Source organism: Daktulosphaira vitifoliae, unplaced genomic scaffold (assembly GCF_025091365.1).
Source record: "Daktulosphaira vitifoliae isolate Bord-2020 unplaced genomic scaffold, ASM2509136v1 Scaffold_2, whole genome shotgun sequence".
Taxonomy (NCBI): Eukaryota; Metazoa; Arthropoda; class Insecta; order Hemiptera; family Phylloxeridae; genus Daktulosphaira; species Daktulosphaira vitifoliae.
In genome coordinates this window covers 5,167,143-5,188,375 of record NW_026099573.1, presented here as the reverse complement: position 1 = coordinate 5,188,375, position 21,233 = coordinate 5,167,143, and the positions used below count along the sequence as shown (strand labels likewise).

Genomic DNA, 21,233 nt, shown 5'->3' with positions numbered 1-21,233 from the left:
ATTTTCGATTTTAAATTTTCAACTTAAAAATGCTATAACTTTTTGAAAAATGTATATATCAGCACAAATTTTTTTTTTCTAAATACATTATAAGTACATCTTTCATTTGACATACTTTTTATTAAAATTGGACAATTTCCCCTTATATAGGGGGCGTTCATAACTTAAAATATTGTAAAAAACATAGATCTTTTTCAACTGACCTTTTGAAAATGTTCCGGAAATACTGCGTTCTTTAAACATATATCAAATTAAAGCTTATTTTATGTACTACAAAATGAAAAAAAAAAATTTGTCCCGACACTTTTTTTTCTACATTTAAACGGCTGCCGTAGTTAAAAAAACACTATTTTTGTGTTAAAATTTTCGATTTTCGATTTTAAATTTTCAACTTAAAAATGCTATAACTTTTTGAAAAATGTATATATCAGCACAAATTTTTTTTTTCTAAATACATTATAAGTACATCTTTCATTTGACATACTTTTTATTAAAATTGGACAATTTCCCCTTATATAGGGGGCGTTCAAAACTTAAAATATTGTAAAAAACATAGATCTTTTTCAACTGAACTTTTGAAAATGTTCCGGAAATACTGCGTCCTTTAAACATATATCAAATCAAAGGTTATGTTATATACTATCAAATGAAAAAAAAAAATTTGTCCCGACATCTTATCTTCTATGTGCAAATGGCTGTCGAAAATTTAAAAAAAAATGTAATGTTTGCGATAAAAATTATCTTTTATCTGGATGTTTTTTGTACTTAAAACTGCCATAACTTTTTCAAAAATGAACAAATAAAAATAATATTTTTTTGTATTGAAACCTTAGATATTTCCCTTTCATTTGATATAATTTTTTTTGAAAATCTAACACTTATTCTGCTCACTGGGAGGATTTAAAATAGTAACTTTTTTACAAAAAATAACTTTTTCAACTTAATTTTTGAAAATGTTCCGGAAATACTGCGTCCTTTAAACATATATAAAATTAAAGCTTATTTTATGTACTAAAAAAAAAAATTTGTCCCGACGACCTATCTTCTATACGCAAATGGCTACCATATTCAAAAATATGATATTCTTGTATGAAAATTATGGGTTTTGTATTTTATTTTAATAGAAGTTGATGTTGCTTTTGCAATTATCCATCAATTTTTTAAAATTAAACACTATCTACAGATTTGCATCGAAGCGTTTCTTATGATAGTGATTTTAATCACTGTCAGATTAAATCTATACTGAACCCAACTATGCAATGTCTCCACTATGCCGCGACCTACTGTGCTACCGTTTTTTTGTTATAATAATTAAAAAATAACAAATAAACTTATAATGAGTAATATATTTTCTCCTCTTCAACGTGATTAGGACGAAGGCTCTATGATAGCTCTTGATTAATTTCGGGCTGAGTCACGACACGGCGGTGTGATTTTTAGAAGGCGTGGGCCGCCCTGAAGCAATACCTAACGATAATCCCAGGGCGGTCCACATTATGCCGGTTGTAGAAAAAAAAAAATAGGTATTGTACCATAGTTGATCACTTTGATCATAGTAAATTTCCTCATAATATGAGGTTATAAGAAATTGAGTTTTAATCAATTTATTGTAAACAAAAAAAAATGTCATAGTATTGATAATAGTGTTACATACTTATTTTTGAAGAGAAAAACATATTTTTTCATTAAAATAGATGAATTTTTTTTTTTGTAAGCTATAGAACATAAACTTTCCTGTATAAATTACACAATATTATAACTCCATTATTAATGGACCCTTTTAAATATTTAGCCGCAAAAGAAATTTATCTAGCAAGGGAAATTAAGAAAAACCATTTGGAATAGCCTATATCAAATAAATATTTGTCCAAAACTCGAAAAGCTCGTCGTAAGTTTATACGCAACACAATCAAATATACCGTAAATATCACAACAAACGAGGATTAAAATATATTTAATGAGGCTTGGCGGAGAGATGCGCAGTTGAGGTAACATATTTGTGTAAAATTAAATACCTATTTTAAGACATTTTAACTGATATAAATTATTTTCTGCTTGAATTTCAGCTTTGTCATACATATCACTTATAATTTTATATGCAATTGTCATATCTTCATAAAAATTGATCAAACCAGCTTTTCGATGATACATTTTTAATCTATATATAAATTATGTGTGAAATAAAATGAAAATGTTCATTTAAATGTTAATAAAATAATTCATTTTTAATGTAATCAATTATTAAAATATTTTAGTAAATTAATTATTTATTTTATATAGTGGTGTATTAATTAGATTTATCAAAATAATAAGTTATTAACACCACATTTTTTTAAAACATAATTACAATTTTTTGTTAATTTGTATTAATGTACTGTTCCCATGGTGCCAAAGTGTGAAACAAAAATACAAAAATATAAAAAGATAAAATAATAATTCGTGAGACTATTCTATACATATAATGATATTTATTTTTTTAATATAAAATGGAAACTTAATAATTGTTAACACGGCCCGTTATAGCACACTATTAGCTTGTTATCCAGTTGTGATTATCAGCTCTCCACTGTCGTACTCGTTAGTAATGACGATAAAACTATGTTTGTTCATAGCAAAGCACAGTGGAAACGTCAGCGACTACATAAATCAATTCACCTGTGACTTACATCCGCCGCACGTGCAGCCATATTATATTTCAACGTATATATTCTTCACCCGTATTCTTAATTAAATACATCACAGTTAATTTTATTATATGTTATGATATTTTCTTAATTTTTAAAATAAAATAAACTGATATGATAATTTAAATAATATACGGTGTTACGTTTTGTTATTAAAAAGCGACCCTAATACCGTGCCATTGTTATGCGTTCCTTATTTTGCTAATAAACATTTTTCACACTTTTTGATTTAGTAGCTCCATAGTTCATTGAATTGCGAATTTTGTGTTAAATCAGGTTTATTTTGTGGATCGATGGAATAAAAGAACAGAATTTTAGTTTAAATGGACCCTGCAGGAATAATACAATTAGGCCCTAAGAAATTTATAACCGCTTATTGGAAATAGGGCGTACGGCACACGATTCACAAATCATATCTGATGATGTTAGATATAACTGGCAACCCACGGACATACGCGTTATTAACACAGTCGATATGTTATTGCACAGCGGATTTAACGACACGGTGGCTGACATGTCATACAAAAAAAAAAAGTGTAACATAGGTTTCTCCGAAATTTCCTTTTTGGGGTATAATGCACACGGTAAGGGCATAGACCAGTGGCGTAACGAAGGGGATAGACTCCGGTTCCGGTCCACCCCTCGGCGCGTATAATATTTTATTTTTTGTATTACAACAAGTAACATTGTAGCTACAGTAAAGTAATTCATACCACTATGTGATTAATACTATCAAATTTCCATGTTATGACCTTAATAATTATTATCATAACTATGGTTCTATATCACATGTATCAGCAACTATATTTAATATACATTTAGTCTTTGATCTGCTATCAAATCATTTATTGTTATCGTAACAGTTTTGAAATAACAACAAATTAATATTATTTGTTACAATAGTATTTTTATTTGTTTTTTTATTTTTGTCGTTTAGTAAACAACTGTAAAAACACTGTGGTTAAATGAAACGTTTAATAAAAGAATATTTTAAAGCTAGTATTCCCGATCAAAGGGCTCCCTTACCTACTTCAGACAAGTTTTCTACAAGTAACAACGTTTTAAGGGAAACGGAAGACTACATTCATAGCGGGTTTGATATAACGAAATATATTGGTAAACATATTCAAATAATGAATAACTTAAAGCACTTATTACACTTTGGATCCCAGGTAAAAATTATAATTATCCTATTACGACTTAAGACAATAAAAATTAAAAATTTCAACTTTATTGGTTTGAGAAGTGGAATTGGAATGCTTATAGTAGTTTAGTTGATGGTGCTTATTGTAAGTATTGTGTACTACTTACTATAAAAAATGGTGAAAAAGGATATCAATTGCTTGTGCAGCTTTGCAATCAACCATTAAAGAATTAAAAGTACGTTAATGAAAAATTTAAATCACATGAAAGCACTAATTATCATACCAGCTGTATATTAAGTTATCAATCCTTGTCAAAAGTTATTTCAGGGCAAGCAAATTCTGTGTACGATCAACTAGATATAGTTTCAATAACAACAAAAAGAAGATAATAGAAAAATCATTTTACTAGTTAAAAAGTCTGTGATATTCTGTATTCGTCTGGGAATAGCAATTAGAGGTCATCAAGATTTAGAATAAAATGAACCAACAGAGAATGATAGTAATTTTCGGGCGTTATTAAGATTTTATATAAATGCAACTGGAATATCAAAAAATAATAGCCATGTATTAGCACGAGAAAACTGTAAAAAACGCTAGTGTATAAGTCCACAAATACAAAATCTGATTGTTGATGCTTGTTATATAGTAGAGTTTAAAAAAATTAATAAATTGAAATATTTTTCCATAATTGCTGAAGAGACTGCTAATGTTTCAGGTACAGAGCAGGTATTTTCACTTTGTGTGAGATATTTTAATTCTATTGATAATACAATTCATGAGGACTTTTTAAAGTTTGTACCCGTTCATGATGTGAGTGGTAGAACTCTAGCAAATACCATAATTGATATATAACTAAAAAGTTTGAACATAGATATTAAAAATTTAAGAGATCATGGGTATGATGGCACAGCCACTATGAGTGGCAAATTTAATGGAGTTGCTAAATTAAAAACGATTACCCCACTGCCCTGTACATTCATTGCAGCTCTCATAATCTCAATATGGCTATATCATATTATTGTAATATACCTCAAATTAGAAATACAACTGAAAGGTTACAAATATAATAAAAGAAATAATTGAATGAATTGGCCACAACGAAAACTTTGTAACTTGGATGGCGCATTGAAAAAAATCAAAAGAGTGTCGCTAACCCACTGGGCGAGACAATGTAATGTCGGACCACAGTAGTATTTAAAAAAAAAATTAAATATTATACAATGATAGCAATTTAAAAATATAATAATAAAAACATTGTATTTTATGTCTGTTGAGTCGTTGATAGTTGATGTACACCAAAACCTTGTGACAATTGTCACATAACCATGATGATCAGAGATGACCTTATACAAGGCCGTTGCCCGTACCTTATAAACTAGGGGTAGTTGATTTTTGAAAGGAAAAATATACAAAATACACGAGTCCTTTGAAGATGGACACGCAAAATAAAATACGATGTTAAATTAAAGAGACTTTATTAAGTAATAAAAAAAACAAAAAAAATTAAGTTAATACGAGACAAAAAACAGAACAGTCAAAAAACCTCGTCTACAAATTAAAAGAACAGATAGAAAAAAAAAGATATTAATAAAAAAAATACTAGTTACATCTATACTTTTACAATTAGAGAATACTGTGAACGTCTTCAGGTAGCCACCAGCTATTAATCGCGGCATTACCGCTAAGCACGGTGGGTATACACCCCAAGTAAGCGACTGATTTTGAGCAGTTAGACTTAGCTTGCATGACGTTAGGACACCCCGGAATAAAATGCACTACATTACCATATTGTAATAATAATATATACACGCCTCATCCCAAATAAAACCTAAATATAGTGGACGCCGCTTATAAGACTCACTTTAGGACCAGCACAAAGTGAGTCTTATAACCGAATGAATCTTATAGGCAAAGTTGGAAAAAAATAAAATATTTATGAAATTTTTTTTACAACATATTTGTTTTTTTTTAATCTACTTAAATATATACATATTATACACGTATTACTTAATATTTATTAACACTAAACGAAAAAGTACGTATGTCGAATGAAAAAGGGATTATTAAAAAATAGTATTTCCCATAAAAAAATTATATTGATCAATACACTTTTCAATAAGTTATAGCATTATAATGTTAAAAATGTAAAAAATAAAATTGAGAATTTTCACAAAATAATAGCATTTGGTAGCCATTTTCACCTTGAAGATAAAATAAAGTCCGAAATTTTTTTTTTCCATGATAAAGTATATTACATTAGCTTTAATTTAAGATATATATAAAAGTGTCAGACTTTCCGGAACACTTTCAAAATTTAAGTTGAAAAAGTCAATTTTTTGTGAAAAAGTTGTCATTTTGAATCCCCCCCTGTAGGCAGGTAAAAAGTCAGATTTATAAAAAAAATATACCAAATGATAGGTAAAGACATCATGCATCTACAAAAAAAAGAATTATATTGATCCATACATCTTTCGAGAAGTTATAGCATTATAAAGTTAAAAATATAAAAAAGAATTTTTTTACAAAAATCGTATTTTTTTTATTAAGTTTAATGTCTGTTTTCACCATGAAGATAAAATAAAGTCCGAAATTTTTTTTTACCATTATAAAGTATATTACATTAGCTTTAATTTAAGATATATATAAAAGTGTCAGACCTTCCGGAACACTTTCAAAAGTTACGTTGAAAAAGTTCTACTTTCTATATGCATTTTTATGTTTTGAATCCCCCCTGTATTTAGGGAAATGGTCCGATTTAAAAAAACAGTATGTCGAATGAAAGATCTATATAAATACTACTTCTCATAAAAAAATTGTAATGATTCATACATTTTTCAAAAAGTTATAGCATAATAAAGTTAAAAATGGAAAATACAAAATCGAAAATTTTCACACAAAAATAGCATTCGGTAGCCATTTTCACCATGAAGATAAGATAAAGTCCGAAATTTTTTTTTTTCATGATAAAGCATATTACATTAGCTTTAATTTAAGATATATATAAAAGTGTCAGACCTTCCGGAACATTTTCAAAATTTAAGTTAAAAAAATTAATTTTTTGTGAAAAAGTTGTCATTTTAAATCCCCCCTTGTGGGCAGGTTAAGGGTTAAATTTATGAAAAAAATATACCAAATGAAAGGTAATGATATTATGCATCTATATAAAAAAGAATTATATTGATATGTTTATTTTTGAAAAAGTTATGGCACTTTTAAGTAAAAAAAATTGAAAAAATTTCGAAAATTAGCGATTTTTAAATTTGTAATTTTTTTGGAGGTTTCCCCCTTTTACGGGGAACGAGGGAATTTTTTTCAATTTTTAAGGGTAATGTCTTCGACTAGATACGATTTGTGATCTTTTGACGTATCATTGAAAGAAATCGGTTCGGTGAGAGCTGAGAAAAAGTGGTAACAGACACAAAAAAAAAAAAAATAAAAAAAAAAACACATCTTAGTAAAACCAATACCTTTTCAGCTTCGCATCGAAGCTAAAATTATAAATTATGTATTAACGTACTTATTATTTATGAAAAAAATTTGTTTTTTTGGTTTTGTTTTGAATTATGTCCTAATATTCCAGAAATATACTTTTCATACTCATATTGTATATTAAAATTAACAACTCGGTGATGAACAGCTTTCCTTAACACTTTTAGAGCCTCTAAAACCTCATTGTTTGATGGTGGTTTAACCTCTTCCTCATCGTAATCACCTTCGTCATTTTTCTCTTCATTGATACTGGTCGATTCATTTGCGATAAACTGACAAATTTGATCCTTAGAATACTCTTCAGAAGTTTGAAAATCACTGTCAATATTCATCCAATCTACATATGTTTTGGCAGTGAGATCTTCCTGCGTCTCAACAGACCTGTTTTCCTCCTCTTTTTCCTCTTCCTCAGTTTTTATGAAGCCTCCGTGACGAAAGCAATTTTGTATAGTCACATCACTTATATTATTCCATGCTTCATTTACTAAGTGTAAAGCCTCAAGAACGTTAATTTTCTTGGCTAGATCATTAGCCTTTAAAGTCCAAGATGACTGACATTCAAGTGTTTCATCAAGGAGAGTTATTATCCATTCCCTTATTTTAGATCTATAGTAAGCTTTAAGAGTACGAATTATTCCTTGATCACAAGGCTGAATAAGTAATGTGGTATTAGCCAGTAAAAAAACAATTTTAAATTCTTCAAATTTAAACTTACATTATGAGCCGTGCAGTTGTCTACCAAAAAAAACATTTTTCTGCTTAGTTCATTATCCCACTTGATCAGCCACTGGCTAAAGATTTCTTGGGTCATCCATGCATTTTTATTTGCTGAATAATCCACAGGTAAAGATTTAACTCCTTTGAAACAACGTGGATGCTTACTCTTTCCGACAACGAGCAGATTCTTTTTTTCTCCCGTCATACTGGCACAACAAGTTTTTGTTCCTTTTGCTTTGTCATTTTTCAGAATATATGTATGTTCAGGTAGCACTCTAAAGTACTAACCAGTTTTATTCATTTTCTAGCCAAAAATGTACGCCAGCAAAATCTGCGTCACCATGCTCTCCATGCGTTTTTTAAAAAGAAATATTTTTTCTTTTTTTCCACCGATAGAACCACCCTCTGTTGCCTTAAAGTTAACTTTCCCCGATTTTTCTGCCAGTTAAGCTTTTTGGCGAAGCATAGGCCTGACACGCGAGCATCTTTATTTCTAACATTTACGAACCATTTTTTCAAAGCGCGTTCAACAGCATCATCCTTTTAAGCATGGTAAAATTCAAGTAGAGCTTCAATTTGTGTTGTTCTTGTATAAGTTTCTACGAATTCTCTATAAATTTTATCTTCTTGGGGTTGTATATTTTCCAACTTACTTGAAATTTTTTGAATAGTGGAATATAGGGACTATTAGTCACATGACTAATTTTTAATTCAAAAAAGCTTTTTTGTACCAACTCATAAATATGATGGCGACAAGCAAAAATAAGCAAAACTGGCTATTCGCTATTAAGGCGTCCTATATTGGAAGCTGTTGTATCACAGCTTAAAATTAACACTTTATCTTCAAGATTCCAGTTAGTGATTCCAAAATAATAAAAAAAAATAAAAAGCATTCCAAATAGCTTGTGCTTATTCTTTACCAATGCATTTTTCTAATTTTGGAATAGAAATCAGTTATTGTTTATTTCTGAATGAAATAAAAATAGGGAGTCGTTCTTTTTTTTTATTACGGTTTTCTTGTGCAGGCAAAAGTTTTCCGTCCCAGAGTACCGTAGCAATGTCTGGTACTTAATTCTGAAAATCCATTTTTATAGCATGTTGTATAGATGACTAGTAAATTTCTGTGTATTAAACCCTGGTGTTTCAAGGTAGCTTGAAGAATAAATACAGAATCTCTTGTGCTTAATTGACACCTGTCTAGCGCAGCTTCTAATTTTGGAGTTGAAATTCTTTTTTTGCTAAAATTGTAATGGTTTCATTTTTAGAAGTTGTGTTGTCCGATACCATTGATAAATTTTTTTGCAAATCTATCATTTCACCAGAACTGCAAGATGAATCATCCTGAATATGTACATTTAATTCTGAAGAAAATGACGGAGTTAAATACTTTATTTTCCTATTTTCTTCTGCAATAGACTTAAATTGTGCTCTTTCATCCTTATCTTCTAACATTTTATCCAGCCCAGCTAAGTGTCCAGGTCGACCAGACTCTCTTTGCTGTTGCAGGAATATCTTGTCATCCACAATTTTAATTAATTTATTTGCACCCGCATGAGCAATATCAAATAAATTATTTAAATTTTTTACGAATGCTTGCTCACATTGTATAAATTGTTTGCTTTATTTGCATTCCTCTACAGGTCTCTCCAAATGTGATACAAGTCAACAAGTTTTTATACACAGTTTGGTATTGATTCGCACCTTTGCCCAAAATTTAATACACTCACAAAGGAGGAGACTAGCACTTCATTCACGGTTACTTTTATTTCACGCATATTACACAATAAAACAGTTAGTACTTGCCCATTATAAGGAAGTTTTAATTTGATGTTTATGTCACCCATTCGATAGCGAAATTCCGGTCCGCGAACCCGAAGTGGGCGTTTTAGACAACTCCACGGACCGTATCTGTGAACTCGACGCGAACAATCAGCGGCCCGTCGTAGCACCTTTACCGGAGGAACATCCGGTGAACCTCGCGCTACACACATCAGACGACGAGTCTGATGTCGAACAACCGGGGGAAATTACAAGCTGTCAACTAGGCGCGCCGTACGTCGAGGACGTATACGTTGCCCGCTCGATAGCAGAACAAGTTGGGGCGATCAGACAGAACATTCGCGACATTTCGGATAACGAGCGAATTGAGGCACGGATGACTGAGCTAGAAAGGTCGCTGTCGCATATGTCAATGGAACATCGACAGAATTCCAACATGCTTGAGCGAATCAATCAAAATATGCTGCCATCCCCACATGTTGCTGTACAACCGACTATTCGACAAGATAATGTTGAACAAAACGATAGTCGACGATCGAACGCGCATCGCGTTACATTCGGTCCATCGGGAGCGACGGACCCGACACAACACGACGCAATACTACAGGAGCGCCTCGCGGACATCAAAGCGCAACCTGAGACGGTTGTACGGACAAGCGTCACGCGCGTCGCTACCACGGATGTGTAGCACGGGTTAGCAAGACGAACTTATTCCGCGCACTCATACATATGAAAACGAGACAACAGATTTAACGTTTACACGCCAATCACGGGAGGGACAATTCAACGCAACCGACGGTCGTCTATCTTTTAACGATTTTAATGAAACTTAACCACGACCTGCGCACCGTACATGCCTGCTTACCTCAATATTATGGGAGAAACGAAGATGACCCCCGGGAATTTTTAGATAGAGCGGAGGATCTACTCTGTCAGGGTGGTATACATCCAACCGCTTGGGTGAACATCGTCCTTCCGTTTTTGAATGACAGGGCAAATGATTGGTGACGAGCCATAAAACTAAATAATATGCCATGGACGGAATTTAGGTCCGAATTACTCGTGGAGAAAATATCGACATCAGGACTGCGCTGAAAACATACTTAAAAACGACGCGACAAGGCTCCCGACAAACGTTAACCGAGTTTATTATTCATAAACAACGTTTGACCGCGCGAGTACGTTGTGGTTGGTGTACCGGAACAGAAACTTGTGCGACAGTTAACTTTGCTTTAACGGGACGATTACTGCGCTATGTTACGGTTAATGCACCCAGCGTCTTTCGCCGATCTACGTGAGATAGCGCATGACGTAGACAAGACCGTGGCTCCTCGGTACGCTCCACCAGCGTACCGATAGCAAGCCGAACTGCCTCTGCGGCATACCGCCCAAGTCCATGCCGATATTGCGGCGAGTGACACTGGCATCGCCAATGCCCAAATAGACTTATCGAAATAGAGGGTATGCTACGGTAAATTCGGATGTAATCAGGGTATCGGAGTTCGAACACACTGCCGACACAACCGATAATAGCGCAAATCAGATGTTCAAAATTTTTTCTTCCTCAGTGAGAACCTCCCTCACTCCGGTGTCATTATACCCGGCAAGTCTACTAATAGCAGTTAACACTGTCATAGGGCAAACCGGCATCGCGATTAAGAACCAGCTGCCCCCCGATTGATTCGTAAACCACCCGAGTAATGACCAAAGAAAATGCCCGCGTAGAATTACTACTCCATCAGTCGAGTTGGAATTCGAAACTGGCTTCGTCACAGCTTTATTCGACTCACAGGCTCATAAATCATTTGTAAAACCGGTAATTGCTTATAAATACGTAACTGTTTTTTAAGGATACACAGACGCGGTTAGACTAGCGGACGGACACATCGCCACGTTTACCGCTAAAATCGCGGATTTGGAAGTGCGTTTTTCAGCGTTTATTTTAGATGACCTGTATTGGGACGTATTATTTAGCCATATTTTTTTGATTGATCAGAAAGTCGCCTGGGACTACTCAGCAAGAACCGTGACCTGAGGCCATTCGTGTAGGGACTCAGCTTCGAAGTCCTTTAGCGCCAAGTTAACAGGTTGAGCCGTGTTTGTTAGGGGGAGGGGATTGACAGTCCGACATAGTGCGGGGACTTTGTCTACCAGTGACCCGCGATTTTTTTACATTTTTATCGAAATAGATCACTTAAATAAAAATCATAGTAATCATTTCTAATTAACTTTTGGCGTTTAAAAAGATTCTACAATGGAAATATTCAGAATTTAATTAATTTTAATGATTATATATCTAAAAAAACCAATAAAAAAAAGTTATTCAATTTAGCCTATAATAAAAATAATAATTATAAAAAAATAGGGCAGTGTATTGCCCTTATAAGATATTTTAAAATAAAATAAAATACAAAACCCAGGATTTTAACACAANAATGAGCAGGTTAAGCGATAGATTTTCAAAAAAATGATATCAAATGAAAGGTAGATATCTAAGGTTTTAGCATAGAAAATAGGTCGTCGGGATAAATTTTTTTTTTTAATTTTATAGTACATGACATAAGCTTTAATTTTTCATATGTTTAAAGGACGCAGTATTGCCGGAACATTTTCAAAAATTAGTTTTTGTAAAAAACTTACTATTTTGAATCCCCCCCTGTGAGCAGAATAAGTGTTAGATTTTCAAAAAAATGATAACAAATGAAAATAAATTACATAAGGTTTCAATATAAAAAAATATTATTTTGATTTGTTAATATTTGAAAAAGTTATAGCAGTTTTAAGTACAAAAAACATCCCGATAGAAGATGATTTTTATCGCAAACTTAACATTTTTTTTTTAATTTCGACAGCCATTTGCACATAGAAGATAAGGTGTCGGGACAAATTTTATTTTTTCATTTTATAGTATATAACATAACCTTTGATTTGATATATGTTTAAAGGACGCAGTATTTCCGGAACACTTTTAAAAATTAAGTTGAAAAAGTTCTATTTTTTATACAATATTCCAAGTTTTGAACGCCCCTTATATATGGGGAAATTCTCCAATTTTAATAAAAAGTATGTCAAATGAAAGATGTACTTATAATGTATTTAGAAAAAAAGAATTTGTGCTGATAATTACATTTTTCGAAAAGTTATAGCACTTTTAAGATGAAAATTTAAAATCGAAAATTTTAACACAAAATTAGCGTTTTTTTAACTACGGCAGCCGTTTACATGCAGAAGATAAAGTGTCGGGACAAATTTTTTATTTTATTTTATAATTCATAAAAATAAGCTTTAATTTGATATATGTTTAAAGGATGCAGTATTTCCGAAACATTTTCAAATATTAAGTTTAAAAAGTAAATTTTTGTAATAAGTTGCTATTTTAAATATCACACAATGAGCAGGTTAAGTGTTAGATTTTCAAAAAAATGATATCAAATGAAAGGGAAATATCTAAGGTTTTAGTATAAAAAAAAATTATGTTGATTTGTTTAGTTTTTGAAAAAGTTATGGAAGTTTTAAGAAAAAAAAGTGAAAAAAATGTATAATAATAATTGATCACTTGTGGCTAATTAATTAAGTAAAATTAAAACTATATTAAAAATATTATTAATTTAAAAAACTGAAATATNTAAAAAAACTAAAAAATATTAAAAATATTAAACTCAAAAGCCACAAAAAAATTAATGAAAAGTCGCGGATACGTATTTCGGAAACAATGTTACCATTATCAACGCTAAACACATACTGACACCCCGACTAGAAAAAACTCCCTTATATACCCCTAGTGACCTTATCACCTAGTGACGTCATCACTAAGTAATATTATCACATTTTGCCAGTTTGCACAAGTTTAATAATGAATTTTTCAGTGGACCAAGATCCCAATTAATTAAATTGTTTTTTTTTTTTAAACATTTCTATTACTTCTNTAATTAAATTGTTTTTATTTTTAAACATTTCTATTGCTTCTCTGATATTAAGTTCTTTGTAATTATTTACGTTTTTAATTAGTTTTATGGTTTTAATGGAGTNTTACGTTTTTAATTAGTTTTATGGTTTTAATAGAGTGATTATGTGTCAATAAATGTTCAGCCATTGGAGATTTCTCAACTTCTTGATTTTTAATATTTCTTAAGTGCTCTTTAAACCGGACCCCTATATTTCTTTTTGTTTGTCCTACGTAACATTTATTACAACTTTCACATTGTATTTTATAAATTCCTGATTTCCCCCCTTCATTNTTGTATTTTATAAATGCCTGATTTCCCCCCTTCATCTACCTTATCTTTAGGGTTACCTAATAAATCTCTTAAATTATTACTCTTAGATGTTACCAAAGTAATACCAAAATTCTTAAATATTTTAGTTAATCCATTTGAGATGCCCGGATAAAATAAAATTGGTGATCTAATTACTTTTTGTTCCCCCTCGCTGGAGAGTGTACTAGCTGCCCTCCTTTCTTTTTTCCACTTTTGTTTTCGGACTAATTTCAAAATTATGTTTTCGTTATACCCATTAAATTTAGCTATTTCTTTTATAACCACCAATTCTTTATCAATATCTATTTTATTCATCGGAATATTAATTAATCTATAAACCATTCTATTAAAAGCTGACAATTTGTGTTGCCAGGTGTGGATCGATTTGTTCGGAATGTATCTGAACGTATGTGTGTTTTTCCAATAAATTTCAAAATTTAGTTCCCCCTCTGTTCTTTTAACTAATAAATCCAAAAAAGGCAATTTTCCCTCTACTTCTTGTTCATATGTGAATTTAATCGATGGGTAAAAAGAATTTAAATGTTGTATGAAAACCCCCCNAAAGAATTTAAATGTTGTATGAAAACCCCCATATTAAAATCTTTATTTATAACTGCAAAAATATCATCTACATACCTAACCCAAATTTTTGGAAAATCACCATAAGTGTATTTTAAATTCGTTTCAAACCTACTCATGAAAAGTTCTGCTAAAAATGGTGATAGCGGATTTCCCATTGCTGTGCCCTCAGTTTTCTCATAAAAATGNATAGCGGATTTCCCATTGCTGTGCCCTCAGTTTGCTCATAAAATTTATTTTGAAACTGAAAAACATTTTGACTCATACATAACTTTGTTAAATTAATAAGCTCATTTATTTTATCCTGTTCAATGTTTTGGTCCTTTAGCCAGTCTTTAAGAAAATCAATTGTTATATTTATTGGAATATTCGGAAATAAGGCAACTACGTCAAAAGAAATTAACCTGTCATTATTTTGAATGGTATAACCAGATAATTTTTTAACTAAGTCAACATTATTTTTAACTGCAAAGCTTTCGAATTTTTTGAAAGATGAAAATACCCTTAGCCAAATTGTAAGTCGGAGCATTAATATTCGACACAATAGGTCTCATAGTACTTCTTGGCTTTTGTATTTTTGGCAAAGCATATAGTTTAGGTATTTGAGGGTTTGAAATTTTAATGAAAAACCTGAACTTTTCTTCGATTATTAATTTTGAACTATTTATGACGTTTGTAGCCTCCCTTATCATTTTACTTAATGGATTCTTTTTAATTTCTTTATAAGGACCCTCTTGAATCATTCTTGATACTCTTTCATAATAATCTTCTTTCTTTAGTATTACAACAGAATTCCCCTTATCTGACTTTAAATTAAAACAGTTTTTCTTTTTTAAGTCATTTATGAGTCGTGAATGTTTTTCATTTTTTCCTAAACCCCCTTTATTTATAACAGAATTTTTTTGTAGAAAATTTAAACACTCCCTTCTTGCTAAGTCTTGATTATTAAAATCAACACTTTTAACCCCCATTTCAATGAAAAAAATGACAAAATTTACCGATTTATAAATTTGTAATTTTTTTGGATATCTCCCCCTTTTGCGGATAACGAGGGAAAATTTTTCAATTTTTAAGGGTAATCTATTCAACTAGATACGATTTGTGATCTTTTGACGTATTGTTGAAAGAAATCGGTCCAGTGAGAGTTGGGAAAAAGTGGCAACAGACATAAAAAAAAAAAACATCATAGTAAAATTAATACCTTCTCAGCTTTGCGTCGAAGCTAAAATATATTCTGTTGAAATATTTCCATAATATGCACACAAAATAATTTTTTAAATATTTGTTTATGTATATTTTGAGAATATATTAAAAAGAATAAATACCGAATATTACACTAAAAATATTTCTACAATGTGTTTAAAAAAATTTTTAAACTCATTGTAGAAAGTTTTTTATAATTTTTATTTTGAACAATTAATTTATAATTTTTTATGGAAATAACAATTTGATTAGTATAAGATAATTTATCACCGGTTAACATTAATATATCATTAAATTAATTATATAAATTATTAATAGACTACTTTTTTTTGCCGTTTAAATTATTTAATTTAAGGTTTTGATATAAAAGAGTTAATCTATTATTATTATTAATATTAACATTATTATATATATCGCATAATTATCTTTGATTTCTGTTACACAACTTCCAATAAAAACATTTTCATTAATTACTATAGGATCATATATAATTCTAGTTGTATAATTAGTATGGGTCGTTTTCACTTTAATGATTCTGACAAGCCTAATTTCATAAATTAATGTGAACTTCTCACGAGTAAAAATAAAATTTAGCATTTTTTTTGAGATCAAACAATTGTACTATAGACCGCGTAAAAGAGTACGATTTAATATTACGATATCTCGGCGCCAGGATTATATTTGGATTTGCATTAAAATCAGGATGTACTAGGGATGTTTATCTCTTATTGCAACACGAGTTATCATGTCTATTTTGAATTTTTGTGTTGTTTTTAAAACCTATCAATGTAAAAATATCCAACAAAATAAAAATTTTTCCCTATTTCATAATCACTATTCATATTTTCACTAGAGTACTGAAGACAAGGTCCCCATTTGCGAGGTTTTACCATTTAATATTTTTTTTTTTATTATTATCTATATAATTATAATTATAATTGTAACAATGAATACATTACGAGGAAGTGAATTTTTTTTAATTATGGTATTAACAAAAGAGAAATTTTTTAGATTCCACCGTTTTTCGAAGGATGATCGATCGATTTAAATGGTATTAAACTCTGGTATGCATAAAGTACTTTTGTAATTTATGAAGAGTAATTTTAAAAAAATTAATTTTTATATTTTTAACCAATTACTGAACCATTAAAAATAATACTTGTTGTGGTTGATGATTTTTACCGCACTCGCATGGGGTTAAAGTACTAAAGAAAAGAAACACAACACCTTTTTTTGGTTCCAAGTAATGTTGTAAGATTTATTTGATGTTGAACAAAACTTTAGATTGCTTTATATAAAATGTATAACAGAAACAAAACACAGTAAGCAGTTTTGACGGAAGATATATACATGTGTGTACGCGGAGACATTATATCGTAACGGCGTGTTCGGCGCTGTGTTGCTGACGGCGAGCGATCCAATCAGTACGGTGTCACGGAGATGACTTGACGTATATTTGCGGCGGGTCGTAGATGGACGTGCGGCACTTGCTGATCTTTGTACCGTGGCGTATCGCACGCGGTGTTAGTCAGTCAAACTACCATATGCACGTAGTAGGGCGACGGCTTATAAAGGTGTCACGGGTCGCGGGGCTCCGTGTATAGAGAACGCCGCGGGACCGTGTCATACTTTGTAAGCTAAACTTACAAGGACCCCAAGGAGGTCAAAAAACCTCGTCTATAAATTAAACAGAACAGAGAGAAAAAAAAAAATACTGGTTACACCTACACTTTTATTGTTATACAATACGATGAACGTCTTTGGGTACTCACCGGCTATTAAGCACGGCGGGTATACGCCCCAAGTAAGCAACTGGTTTTAGGCAGTTAGACTTAGCTTGCAAGACCTTGGGACACCCCGGAATAAAATGCACTAAGTCACCACATTGTACTAATGATATATACACATCATCCCAGAAAACATAATATAAAACCTATATAAAAAAATCACAAAAATATATAGATATAACATGACAGGTGGCTTGTAACACACCTGCAATGTTGCTGGACCTAAATAATAAAAAAAATAAGGACACCAACACTAAAAAAACTATAAAAAAAATTCACCACACGTGCTTATGGCACAACGCACAAAAAAAATAATCGGGCTCAAAACATTAAATACTAACTATACATTAGCCCCGAAAGGCTAAAGAATATGAGGCAGGCTCAACCGACGCCAATAAAAAAAATCACATTAAATAACCAACAGCGGGCACTCGCGACAAAAAATATATATTATGTTAAAATGTTGCAGCACACACAACAACAAAAAACTTACGCTACGGACGGGAAATAGTGCGACCAGTTCTGACTATTAGTTATAATTCCCCGACAAAACTTCCTTCGTTTGACCCGGCGGTCCGATGGCGACAACACGGCTAGCCTTTAGAGTGGGGTCAACAAATTTTAATACTAAGCGCCGGAAATTATTAAGAAAAAATTGAATTATCACATATCATAAGGCGCCCGTTTCGCTGCGCTACAGTGTCGGTGTGATCGGGCTCTACGGGGCTACGAAACGTCGGCACGAGCGCAGTTTCCCTAGCTCGGGGAATCGGGCGCGTCCTCAGGTTGCGGATAGAGGAACGGCCTGTAGATATGCAGGTTAGCCGCGAAATAAGCAGTCCAATAATTTGGACTGACGAATAAGCGGTCGCGGACAGCGAGCCCCTCGTTCGCTCGTTAACCCTGCAGATATGCAGGGTAGCCGTGAAATAAGCCACATTAAAGTGGACGAATAAGCGGTAGCGATCGAGGGTAATTTCACAACGGGCAGGTGGGCCCGATAGCCTGGTAAGGCTACCACCTAGGTGAAGGTAACATCGAAAACAAATCCCCTGGCGGCAGGTAAAACGCAGGGAAGGACACCTTCAAAACCAAATATGGAAGGACACCAGGATAAAAAAACTGTTACGGTGCCAGGAGTTTCGGAGACTCCAGGACCGGCTGGGGAGAGTGCTAACGCAGGCTTGACCCGGTCGTTATCCAGCGACTGCGGAAAAACCGTTGGACTGTTGAGGCAGGGTCCAGGGGGCGTTCGCGCCCAAGTTACTGCTGGAGGATGTGGGGAGCAAGCATCCTCCGGTGTCCTTAGGGACACCGAGGTTACTGCCGGAAGTGTAGATCTCAACCGCGATGTGGTAGATGAGTGGTCGGGCATCAGGGGTCGTTTCTGTAACGACATCCCTATGTCCCGCTCTGAATTTGACAGATGGTCAAACCTAGAGAACCTAGAAGGCGTACGGATGGAGTGTTTTCCGCACGGGGGTTTCCGGTCGCCCGCAGACTTTCGCAGTTCGGTGACCTCCATCCTCAGAATGATGAGAGATGACCTCTCCGCCGGTGTAGGGTTTAGTCCCGAACGGGTTATACCTTATAACCCCTTTGAGGGGATAGAGGAAGAGGAAGAAAGGGCCAACCTTATGTCTCGCTGCGTGTCGGCACTGAGGGGCGGTAGCGACACCGCGACCGACCGTGTCGTGCAAGCCACCAAGCTCGCCCTCAGCGAGATCTTGTCCCGGCACATGAGTAACCCTACTCTTGTCGCCGCAGGCACGGGTCTTGGAGATGCAGTGGACGCATACGAGTATGCCAGCTGGTTAGCCCAGAAGGAAAGTGCTTCGGGATACTCACCCGTGGAGGGACCTAGTCTGCCCGAACTGGTGAGCGGTCCAAACACCGATGAAGATGATGTGATGCGTACTGGTCACGGACCAGGCGGGGAGGAAGCTGAGCCTTCGTTAGGAGAAGAAGGCGCATCGCAGAAACGGTCTCCAGCACTCAGCCCCCTCCGGATGGAGACGCCCCCAAAGCGTCATCCAGGGAAGAGGAGGGCGGTGGTACGGGAAGACGAGAGTGATGATGAGGAGACGTTTGACGCTGGCCTCAACCACCTCGTCTCTCTCTCAAGAGCCGCGGAGGTAGAGGGAAGCCTCATGAAGGAGGTGCCAAATACTCATTTGGCATTCCTTCTTGAGCAGATAGCCCTGTCGTGCCAGGCTTTGACTGAGTTAAGAAGCTCAGCTGAACCACGCTGGAAAAGGAGGAATGACACTGCGGAGGAAATGACTGCGACTCCGACCATGGTCAACGAAGTCGCCGACCAAGTCAGAGTACTCCGTGGTGTCATCGACAAACGGAGAGGTATGGGAGTCCATAGAGAGGTCCAGGAAGCGACAAAGAAACTCGAAGCGGTACTGGAGGGAGAGAGGAGAAGAAAGCCATCGTCAAGAGTTGGGGTCCATCAGGCCCCACCCGATGAAAGAGCAATGCTGGGTCGGGTTGAGAAGGTACCCACCAAGGAAGCGGGAACACAAACGGAGCACCCCGAGGCTGCAGTGAGCGCCAGCGAACTGAGCACCGGAGTCGCTGCGTCGAATACCCTTGGGGAGAGCGCACCGGACGGCGACCTGCCTCCCACCGCCAAGGTGGTCAAACGGGTACGGAAACGCAGGCGTAAGAAAGCTAATGGCAGGAACGATGGTGAAGCGGGTGTCGCCCCACAATCGCAGACTGCGGTTGCGGCGGGCGTCCCAGAACGTGGTAGCGCCTGCGGTGCCACCGCAAGATACGTGGTCGGACGTAGTCCGCCGTAAGGCTCCTAACCGGTCGGCGAAACCTCGTCCAAACCCCGAACCTCTCGTCTCAGCGCGGAGACCCGTCATAAAGGCGAATGCCCCGCGAACCGAGGCCGTTGTTATCGGTCCTCTTAAAGAGGACCAAAAATATTCGGTCGTGGTCAAGAGGGTAATGGAAGGCGTCGATCTTCAGGCGCTGGGCGTTGTGGTTTCCGGTACCCGCAGGACCAAGACGGGAGCGGTGCTCCTGGAGGTCCCGGGAACCGGTGCCCAGGCCGACCTGCTGGCCGCCAAGGTCAGCGAGGCGTTGGACGGCATGGACGTTCGCGTACATCGCCCAGTGATGTCCGCGGCGTTCATGCTGTTAGACGTGGAAGAGTGGATAGTGGAAGAGGACGTCGTAGGGGCGTTGACCACTATCCTCTCGAAAGAAGGGGTTGGTGTGTCGGTCGGTGCGGTGTCAGTCCGACTTCATGGTAGTGGTAAGGGCCGCTACGCGTGGTGCGAGGTCCCCATCAGGGCCTCGCAACCGCTGATCGGACTGACACGGCTCCGGGTGGGATGGGGCACGTGTCGGATCCGGGTCCCACAGGATAAGGGACCGCGCTGTTACAGGTGCCTCGAAAGGGGTCACGTGCAAACGGCCTGTAACGGCGTCGATCGGACCGGTGCGTGTTTCACGTGCAGGGCAGCGGGTCACACGGCGAGGGATTGCCCCAATAAGGTGGGAGGAAAGGATAGGCCTACTTAGGGTATCTCCCGTTCTCCTCACCGTTTGTGTATGTTTCTATGTGTTTGTGAA

At 35.0% G+C, this 21,233-nt stretch overlaps 2 protein-coding genes across 2 annotated transcripts in view; one reads left to right on the top strand and one right to left on the bottom strand.

The window, feature by feature from the left end:
• The window catches only part of LOC126897908 (uncharacterized), a 114,278-nt gene extending 93,829 nt beyond the window's left edge, over positions 1 to 20,449 (top strand). The window contains exon 2 of the mRNA XM_050671854.1: positions 18,459 to 20,449. Within this exon, the coding sequence (XP_050527811.1) occupies positions 18,737 to 20,449 (1,713 nt within the window). The 5' untranslated portion in view covers positions 18,459 to 18,736. The remainder of the gene's footprint in view (positions 1 to 18,458) is intronic.
• On the bottom strand, positions 4,633 to 8,240 carry LOC126897909 (tigger transposable element-derived protein 6-like). Its single transcript, XM_050671856.1, has 3 exons — positions 8,034 to 8,240; positions 7,418 to 7,968; positions 4,633 to 4,681 (listed from the first exon to the last, which is right to left on the bottom strand). The coding sequence occupies exons 1-3, from the start codon at positions 8,238 to 8,240 to the stop codon at positions 4,633 to 4,635; spliced, it is 807 nt and encodes a 268-aa protein (XP_050527813.1).
• Positions 20,450 to 21,233: the final 784 nt, after the last annotated feature.